General features: G+C 40.0%; 1 protein-coding gene across 1 annotated transcript in view; it reads left to right on the forward strand.

Moving 5' to 3' along the window:
- The window catches only part of MDFIC (MyoD family inhibitor domain containing), a 291,263-nt gene extending 283,434 nt beyond the window's left edge, over positions 1–7,829 (forward strand). The window contains exon 7 of the mRNA XM_038557431.1: positions 5,913–7,829. Coding sequence (XP_038413359.1) covers positions 5,913–5,944 — 32 coding nt within the window. The 3' untranslated portion in view covers positions 5,945–7,829. The remainder of the gene's footprint in view (positions 1–5,912) is intronic.
- Positions 7,830–10,816: the final 2,987 nt, after the last annotated feature.

The following is a 10,816-nucleotide window of genomic DNA, read 5'->3' on the forward strand; positions in this document are numbered from 1 at the left end:
ATTTGCTGCGCACTTTGGAATGATTTTACGGTGTAGACATGACCGCATGATAGGCTTCGTGTCCGTAGGAACTTTTAAAGCCCAAGATGCAGAATAAAGACTACTGCCTTAATAACACCAAAGGGCCACATCCGCGTAGGCAAGATTGTGTGCAAGGTTCACACTTTAACTACCATAAAATTTAGCTGCCGCTCTCATTTGAGAAATGTGGCAGATAAAAGCAGTTTCAATATTGCACCATTGCATTAATGTAGATGTAGCACAGATATATTAAATTTTTTCCTCTCAACACCATGCTCTAAGAAAAGTAGTTAAAGTATTATGTTTGCATGATACTGATTTGACATGTAGTCTGAGAAATATATGAAATGTTGTATTTTTAAAGGACTTGGCTTCTCAGAAGTCATATTTGAGAGAGTGTGGAATCAATTCTCAGGATAGTTTATGGTCTAGGAAGTCTTACCAGCTAATGGGAGAAACTGGTGTGACTGGTGTGTGTGTTTTATTTATTTATTTATATATACACACACACATATATATTTATATAATATATTTATATATTAAATATTTATTTATATATTAAATATTTATAATATATTTATATATTTATATATACTTATAAATATATAAATATAAATATATAAATTTTTATATATTATATATAATATCTGACAGTGAAATATTAATAACATATTGAACTTCATCAAGGGAGAATAAAATCATACAATCTCTACGTTTATAGTTGCAATGCATCAATAGTATTTACCTAGTCCAGAAATGGTGTTTATATCATTTTTTAGTTTTCCTTTTCTATCTTCTGATGGCTTTCAATTCAGCTAGAAATACAAGTTTCTATCACAATCAGGTAAGCCAAGCGTAAAAAAAAATAAGTATAAAAAGACGCCAGAAAAGAATGAATTGTGTGTGTGTCCTTGTTTGATAAAACCACTTATATATCCTGGAAGAATGTCCAAAACAACTGATTTGAAGAAGGTTTCCTTATCTATATCTTTATCTCCAAAGATATATCTAGACCTAGACCTAGATACATAATGCAGATAGGAGAGGGAGAAACCTCTAAGAGGAGAACCGGTAGCAAAATAGCCCAGATAAACAGATGATAGAGAGAGAGGACAGATATATACAATTATACTCTACTAAGAAAATATCAGGAGACTATTGGCAGTATAGCCAAAAAAAATGATTCATAAGACTACCAAATTGTAGCACAATAGAATATTCTATGTCTACAGGACAGTGAGAAAGAACACTGCGCTCATAGGGAAAAAAGTCCTTTTATTAGAACTATGGGAAATCCTTTTTCATAGAAATTCAGAAACTTCGGCCATCATAACAGGCCTGGTGCCCCTCCAACATATCTTCTATATTAAAAAAAAAAATCAAAAAACATTTTCTCATCTTTTCTACTTGCCTGCTATAGTTTAGCGAGGGGAATTAACACTATAAATCAAATCTATCCCTCTGAAGTTACTTGTATGGGGAAGCATGTCAAGAGTTTTATTTTTGAGAGTTTCAGAATCTTCGGCAGCCAGATACCACTGCTCCTGGGGCTCCCTTTCTGGCTTTCAGATCAGGTAAGATAGGAAACACTCAGAAACCGATGCCCCACATTCTCGGAGACAGAAGCCTGGAGCATTGAGATTCTCAAAAGGCAAATCCCAGCGTGCAAAATATCTTCAAAATAGAGATTATTTAAATCGCTTCGCATCATTTTGTACCTTAGATGCCTTTCTGTACACGACAATGTAAAGAATCATTTGTAACATTAATCTGGAGAGTACAGCAATCGGTATAAATAACAGGACTCGGGAAACTGAGCATGAATAACCTGTGGGATTTTTTTTTTTTTTAAATCTAGAGTAAATCCCTGAACCTGAACATCCGTATCATCTGTAGCCCTCCGCCCTCTGCATTCTCTCTGCACACATTCTTCTTCCCACGAGTCTGGCTTTCCCTGTCCAACGCCAACCCCACTGCCATCATCACTCTTCCCCTTCTTCCCGCCACCACCCACTGATAACCCCCCCCCCCCCCCCGGCCCATCATCCTCTCCTCCCTGTGCTTTCCTTCAATGGCTGACTCCCTTGATGTCCTCAGGACTATTCCGTTAGGTCTGGCACTTTCTCGAGGCACCTGGGAAGACCAGATAAATCCAACTTGGCTCCTGCGTTTCTGAAGCTCACGGCAGATGGAGGGAAACCAAGATGGGAACAAGAGATGGAAACGCATCTTCAGAAGACACAGAAATGTGAAAATTGTATGGGATTGCACAAGACCAGAATTACGTCAACGTATGACTTTGAGCCAGTTCTTGAAAGGTGACTTCAGGTTTCCCAAGCCGACAAGGAGAGGAGGGGGGACCGCCCAGCTAAAGGAGCAGCCTCCCCAAATACACAGAGCTCTGAAGATCAGAGCACATCCTGATACTGGAGAACATTCATTGTAGTCAAAAAAAAAAAAAAAAAAGGCCACTTAGGAGGATGGACAGGGTGACAGAGTGACAGATGAGGCTGAGAACAGAAGCTGTGGTCAAGGTGAATTTTGGTGCCAGGCCACATAATTCAAAATTTCATTCTACGTGCTGTACCTTAAAGCAAGATGATGGTTTCAGATTTATGTTTCAGAGAATGAACGACACTGGGAAGGCTGGAGACAGGAGGGAGGACGTGAAACCAGATGGGAAGCTGTGGTGTGGAGAGGTCCATGATCGTCCCTACCAACGCTTCCAAGTCTACAGCTGTGGGGTCAAAGCATGGGGGATGCGACATTCCAGATGTCCTGACCATCAGACACATGGCTCTTAGTGATAGGACAGTGGGGAGGAAGTGAAGTCAGGGATGACACTGAAGTCCTTACCTTGAAGAACCGCCCTACGGGATGACACTAACCAATATGAGGAACTTGTGGTGAAGGGAACGTGCTCAGAATGAGGGCTCCATATGCAGAAAATAAGTTAAAATGTGCAGGTGGCCTGACGCGCAGGATGGAACCTCCAAGGGGAGGTCAGGACTAGGAAAGGAAATTTGAGAGTTGTTTCAGGCTGAATAGAGTTGCCCTGAAAGCAACGTCTGAAGCAAGAACGTGTATTTAGTTTATCTGGGAGGTGGTCCCAAGAGCAGGACTAAGGGATCAGGGACAGGAAAGCAAGTGGAAAAGAAGAAGCTCATTTCAAGGTGTTACTGAGGCTGTTGAGATGGGCACGGGGGCTCAATCCAGCCAGTACCAGCTGAGATGGGCACAGGATGCCTTCCAGGAATGTGCACCGAAAGGACGAGAGGCAGGGATATTAGTCTACAAACTCCTACTGCATTGGCCTACATCGCCCCTGCCAGTGTCAACACCCCTACATCCAAGCTGTACTCGCTCTGGCTGGACCAGGTCCCACAAAGTCTACACTAGAAATCCTGGTGCAGAGAGCCAGTAGGGGGTCCCTAGATGCCAAATTTGGTGAGCATGAAATAGGTAGAAGTCCACAGGGAATTATCTGCCCAATTCACGTGTGCAAACAGTGGTGGCACTTAGAGGATGTGAGTCAGGGTACCAGATGTGTGTGCTATAAAAGGTAAACCACAAATAGGTGCCAGTTGAAGCCACTCAACCTGAGGAGATCACTTGAATAAACATGTGGACTGGTATCTCCTGACATGGTCAGATTATAGCATAAACCTGTAAAAAATATGCAGTATGTTTGTATTTATTCCTGTACGCTCTTTGCTGAGAAATGAGTCCAGAGCCTTCATCACACCTTCAAAGTGCTACTTGATCCAGAAAAGTTTAAGAACCAAATCTGGAGCAAGAATGGAAGTGCAAGAAAAGAAACTTCAGAAAAACAATATTTAAGAGTCTGAGAGGAGAAGATGGGGAAAGAAGTACTAGTGTCCAGGCTTTGGAATCAGAAAAGCTTGAGTTTGATCCTGGCTCCGTTTGAATTTTGGCAGATTATTGCATTCTTTGTACCTCGTGATGCTCCTGGGTAAAACACATAAAGTAGAGATGGTAACACAGGGGTATTGTATTAAATGGGAAATGTGGGCCAGGTACCTAGAATTAAGTAAATGCTCATGAAACGATGAGTTATCAGAAAAGTGGAAAAATGCCTGGAAGAAACTATGTAACAGAACTCAAGGGTAAAATTACAAAAAAAAAAAAAAAAAAAGAATCAAATGAGAGTTTTAATTAGGCAGACACAGAAAAGAAGGTTGAAAGGGTTCACTGCGTTTTTTGATGATTTGTCAACAACCATCAAAATCTAAGGGTTGGGTAGAGAAGGTCAGGAGAGCAGCGCCTTGAGGAGGGAAGAACGGGGTGGCCAGAGCAGACTCCTACTCCCACAGATCAGGGATTTCACCCAGGAGCAAGCCTCTCAAACAATTTTAAGGATACCCTGAACCAAGCAGCACAGATGAAACAGGTCTGGAGCTTCCACACACTTCCCAGGTCTCTCTGCCCACATTCGACACGCCATCCTGGCCCATGGAGTCTCCAAGTAAGGTTTTATGGGGTTACCTGACAAGTCAGGAACACTGAAGTTATGAAACATCTACATTTTATACTCAAGAGTTCTAGAACTTATGGAACATTTTCTAAGGAGTTAATTAAGCCTTATGCATCCATATGTTCTGAGTTTATCTACCACAGTCAATCTCTCGCCAGAGGCTTCCTACTGGAAGAATTGTGTGGAGAAGGTCTTTTTCACCTACCAAATATCATTAATCTGTATATATGTAAGTCCGGTTGGCAAGGAGATGAGATCAGTTCACTTCTTTTCTCCCAGTGGTGCCCCCTCACCCCCCACCCCCAGGGAGAATGAGTGGATCATGAGCCAACCACTTCAATACGCTCTCCTTGGTATCCTAGTCTTTGTCTAGCCCACCTCTAACTCAGGTACCAAGCCTCCTTCTCTTCCAATAGAACAGTAATCATTTTTTATTATTTGGTATGTATCCTTCCAGAATTTTCTTTAAATATTTCTATACTCATCCACGTATGTTGGGCTCAAATACGTGTGAGTGGTAGTGTAGATACTCATAATACATTGTACGTTATTACTTTATTACATTATTACTTTGGTGAGTTTTTTCCTCGGTCTGTCTTGGTGATCTTTCCATATCATGGAGATTTCAACTTTTTAACAATTTCAGCAGCTCTGAAGGTCTGAGATTTTACTCTATTTGCAAGTTGAAAGCGAGCCTGCCACAGCTTCGTGGGTGCTGGCAGATGACATGAGATTCCCGGGTTAGTGACAAAGAAGTTCTATACTAACAGCAGCGGCAGTGTCAGGGGTGTCCGCACTTAGACCAGCGCCCTGAGCTCCAGTTCCCACGGGGTCACACAAAGGAGGATGGGCAACACCCGCGTCCACAGTGAAGTGACCGACGCTTAGAGGACCCGAATCGTCGTTCCCTGGCCATCAGCAGAGCAGCTTTACTTTGGCCCTAGAGGAAGATACTGTATTTATTACACTGGAGAGTGAACAAACCCGGCCTGTGCTCCCGAGGGAGATAATATCTCCGTCTTCCAAGGCTGTTCATCATACAAATGTTCTAGCAAGACATGCAGAGACGTGAGCGGTGCCGTGGAGATGGTCTCTCCCAAACAATTTCATGGTACCAACGTCATTTAACCATTTACCTACTAATGATCATTAATGGTTAAGGTGGAACACGTTCTGCTTTCTCAGTTATTTCCCCAGGGTCAGTTACTCAATGAACCAACCGTTTGAAGTCATTGACAAACTCTTCACTTATTTTTATTTGATGTGAATTCCTTTTCTGACGTTTGATTTTGTTGGTAGTCTTCTATAAGGGTAGCTTTTCTCGGATGTTTTGAATGCTCATCCTGTACTTTCCTCTTGAAGGCATTTTTAAATGTTTTTCCTCTCTCAATTCCAGGTTTCCCCTTTCTCCTGTCTAGGGGTTTTTGAGTTGCTCCATTTGGCCCCCTGGGGCCCCCTTGTCAGAATCACGTCTTTGGCTGATGACTAGTGACTCTGGACTAAGGACGTTTCACATGGATCCCCGGAGCCAATGTTTGGGGTTGGCTTCAAATCGGAGTCTCCTCCCTGCTGGCTTTCAAGATACACGCCATCATTTCAACACAGCATCCTTAGGGATCCAAAGCAACTATTTCCATCCTCCTTTCAAAGGACAGAGGGGAACGTGGGGCAAGGAGTCAGAAAAAATATCCCAGACCTTTAAGAACGGAGGCTGATGAAGAGCCATTGCATCATAGTAAATGAACGTCCTGCTACCTTGACCGGGTCAGGGCCTGGAGACCAGCGAAGCTCACTGCTGCAGGTTCGTTACTACTTTGTGTACCTGTTGCAGAGTCTATTCCACGGAGGCATTTAGCTTGTTCTGAGCTAATATATGTATACACACACACACACACACACATACACACACAATTTAGATATATAGCCCTTTTTCTAAAAAATAGGTCTTGTTTTCCATATTGCTATACGCTCCAAGCAAAGGAGGACCTCAAAGGACGAACCTTAAATGGACCACAGAGAGAATCTGAATAGACATTTTTACAAAGACGACCTGCAGATGGCTAACAGGTCCATGAAAAGATGTTCGAAGTCACTATTCAGCAGAGAAATGCGAGTTAAAACCCCAATGACATATCACCTCGCCCCAGCCAGAATGGCTAGTATGAAAAAGACAAAAAAAATAAGTGTTAGCAAGAAAAGAGAAGAAAAGAGAGCCCTTGTGTGCTGTTGGTGGGACTGTCCATTGGTACGGCCACTATGAAAGCAGGATGGAGGTCTCTCAAAAAATTAAGGGGACTATCATGTGATCTAGCAATTCCACTTCTATTTATCTGAAAGAAATGAAAACACCACTAACTCAAAAAGATATCTACACCTCCATGTTCATTGTATCATTATTTACAACAGCTGAGATTGCATTCTTACAGTAGCTGTTAATAACTGAAAGAATGGATAAATGTGGGGCACGCACACGCGCGCGCACACACACACACACAGGAATATTCATTAGCCATAAAAAATTAGGAAATTCTACCATTTGTAACAGATGGACCTTGAAGGCATTATGCTAAGTGAAATAGCCAGAGAAAGAAGCACAAATACCATATGATTTCACTTATATGTGGAATTAAAAAACACAAAATCTCAAAACCCAAAAAGCAAACGGGGACTCACAGATACAGAGACTAGGTTGGTGGTGGCCTGAGGCAAGGGACTGGGGGGGTAGGTGAGACAGGGGAAAGTGGTCAAAAGGTACCAACCTGTGGTTAAAAAGAAAAAGAAAGCTCATTTATACAGAATTATGGAAATGTGTATGTTGTAAGTCTCTCACAAGGTTATAAATTAATACCTAATGTTTAGGATTAATTTTGAGCTGAATTTAAGTCAACGAAGTTCTCCTATTAGGAAAGCAACTTACTGATATTATTTCCAACCTCAGAACTTTCTTCCATGCCCTAAGTATTTGATGACCTTATAAACAACATTTACTTATTACCATATATAAAATACTACTGTCAGGTCTGCAAAGTCACGATTACCCAGAATCTAGACCCAATTCTTTGGGGGTTGGGACAGTGGGGCAGGAGGGAGAACCAGTATGTTTCATTTTTGAAGTTTATCAGTTCTTATAAATATTTAAAATTGGACACAATCTGTTTCTTCAGTTCGATTGTAACCATCTGTGGATCCCAAATATAAACAATAAAAATAAAAACACTTGAATAAAGTTCAGAATCCCAGTGAAAGCTTCTTATTCAGAATTCGGAAAAATGTCTCAAGAAAATAATTTGTCTTTTAAGAAATATGGTAACTCAAAATACAGTAATGCAGCCTTTAATTTTCTATTGTTATTTATAAATGGTGTAAAACCTATTTAAAAAAAAAAGGTTTCAAACTTTGAATAAATTGTTAGGCACAATTAGCAAAGGACAATGCAATCAGATCCTGAAGGACTTTTTCTCTAATATTGTGTACTTTTTACTTAGATTGTCACTTAGCGCCAATGTGAATTAAAATAAGGATTAAATATACATATTTAAAAACAGTAGAACAACATATTCATATGGGGGAAAATTAAATAAACACAAAAATATATATCCTTTAACTAAGACTTTCTTAGAAAAAAAGACCTAGCCTGTTTTTGTTGCTGTTGTTCTACAGATACATACAAATAATGACCTTCGAGGAGATATGTTGAAAAGTCTTTTTTCCACCTGATTCTAGAAAGAACTACCAGAATTATAAGATATAGAACTTGTTTACTATTTCACATCAGTTATATTTACCTGAATGCCTGTGTCTTCATGAAATGTGCTTCCATACTGATATCTAGCATACTTTTTTCCTGAATCTCTACAACCTTGCATTCTATAGAAGTTCAAAATCAAAGTTCTGGATTTCTTTGACCAGTAAAATTTCCAGAAACAGTTTTGAGAACATAAGATTTTTGACTATTTTGCTTTGCCAAGAAGAGATATTTCAAAAAACTCTGCCAGTTAATATCAACAAAAGATTTTAACACACAAAAGTAATCAAAGGCATAATATCAGAATAAGTTCCTGGCTTTCCCCAGAAATAATGGTTGGCAGCGTTAGATAGCAAAACAATTATTTCTTACTTACATTACTTGTTTTAATTGAACCCACGAACACTTTATTGTTGAATTATTCTTCAAAAAGTACTTATTAAAAGAATAAAAAATAAATTTAAAAAAAGTACTTATTGAGAGCTGACTATATCCGACGTTCTGCTCTAAATGCTAAAGGGTAGCAGTGGACAAAACAAAGTCCCTACTTTCAAAGAGATTGCATTCTGGGGGAAGAAATTTTAAAAATGGACAAGTAAACATATTAGCTGATGATGGAAAAAAACAGAGCAGAGTAAATGAATAAGGAGTGCCGGAGTGGGACACATGATTATTTTATATAAAACAGTAAAAGAAAAAAAATCTTCTTTAAAGGGGTAAAATTTGTTCAGAGATCTGAAGGAAGTCTGGGAATAAATCACGCTGCTACCTGGCAAAGGGAGAAGCAAGTGCAAAGGCCCTGGGGCAGATGAATGCTTATTGTGTTAGAGAAACAGCACAGAGCCCTGCATGACTGAAGCAAAGGGAGGTGGGGAAAGACTACTTAGGAAAAGATTAGAAAGTTCATGGGTAAAAACATAATTAAAAAATTAAAAATAGAAAATAAAAAAAATAAAAATAAAAATAAAGTTCATGGGTGGCCAGATTACATAGGAGTTGTTAAGCATTTAGCTTTAACTTTGAATGATTAGCAAGCAGGGAATTTTGAGCAAAAGAGTAAAATGATCAGCCTCAAGTTTCTCACCTCTCTCTTTTTTTTTTTTTTTAATTTTGGAATAGTTTCAGATTTAATGAGAAGTTGCAGAGATAGCAGTGAGAGCTCCCATATGTGTGTCACTCAGTTTCCCCATTGTTAACACCTTACGCGACATCTTTGTCAACAGTAAATAACCGACATGGCTGTGTTACTGCTAAGCACACATTCTAGACTTATTCGGATTTCATCAGTTTCTCCATTAATGCCTTCATCTGTTCCATGACCCAGGCCATGCTCTGAGTACTTTGGGTCATCATGGCTTCACAGCCTCCTCTGGTCTATGGTTGTTTCTCCATCGTCCCTAGTCTTTCATGACGTTGACCGTCTTGGAGGAGTAGCGGCCAAGTTATCCTGCACAATGTCCCCCACCCTGGGCTTGTCTGATGCTGAGCTCACGATTAGACTGAAGTTTGGGGGTTTGGGCAAGAAACTGCGGAGGTGAAGGGCTTATCCAGTCATGTCTACGGAGTTCTTAGAATATCTGCGTGACCTTTAGGATATTACACATTCCCCCCTTGGTTATGGTTGTATTCGCCCCATTTCCCCACTTAAAGTTACTCTTTTTTCCTTCCTAGACTCTATGCTTTGGAAGAACTATTTAACATTTTAAAGGGGTTACTTGGTTACTATTTGGGGGAACAGAGTAGATACAAGGAGACACTTGGGAAGCTGATGCTGTAAACAAGGAGAGCCAGCCACCCGCTTTTCTGGAAGGAGCCCTCAAGTAAATTAAGAGAAGGTGCCATTTGCACCAGAGAATACCTTTCATGAAGTATTAATAGTTAATAATACTGAACCTCAACCCTTAGGCACGAGGCTTTTTAGAATAAACTGACAAAATTGGGCAAACACTTCTGCAAGCAGCAAGGACGGTCTTGAGGAAAAAATACGCGTAATTGACTTGTAAGCTGATGAGCCCTGAGTTTCCTGGTACTCTAGCATCTATCTATCTATCTATCTATCTATCTATCTATCTATCTATCTATCATCTATCTCTCTATCTATCTCTCTATCTATATCTATCTATCTATCATCTATCTCATGAAGGAATTACCAGCAGACAGAACTGGTTATTCAAACTTGGGTACCTGGCAGGCATTATCTTGAAAATGGCCGAAGTAGACCTCTCACTTCCAGGAACACGGCTGTGGGCATTTGTTGCCAATAACAGTTAAGCTTTTCAAGTAAAAATTAGAGTTCTCGAAAACATGGACTCAATACTCAAAATCTTATTATGAAATTAGTCAAGATAGCAATACATGTGATGTTTAAAAATATTTTATAAGGAAAATGTCACCATTTGAAAGATCTGTATAACTCAAGAAGTTTTCCTAAGGCCAAGGAATGATGTTAGAAGATCATGTGTCGGTAGAAGACCACGTGAAGGCCAATGGATTTTAATGCAACAGTACAATTTATTGACATGCTGCGGATTTCTTATTGCAATTAACCTATGTGT

Source organism: Canis lupus, chromosome 14, assembly GCF_011100685.1.
Source record: "Canis lupus familiaris isolate Mischka breed German Shepherd chromosome 14, alternate assembly UU_Cfam_GSD_1.0, whole genome shotgun sequence".
NCBI classification, from domain to species: Eukaryota; Metazoa; Chordata; class Mammalia; order Carnivora; family Canidae; genus Canis; species Canis lupus.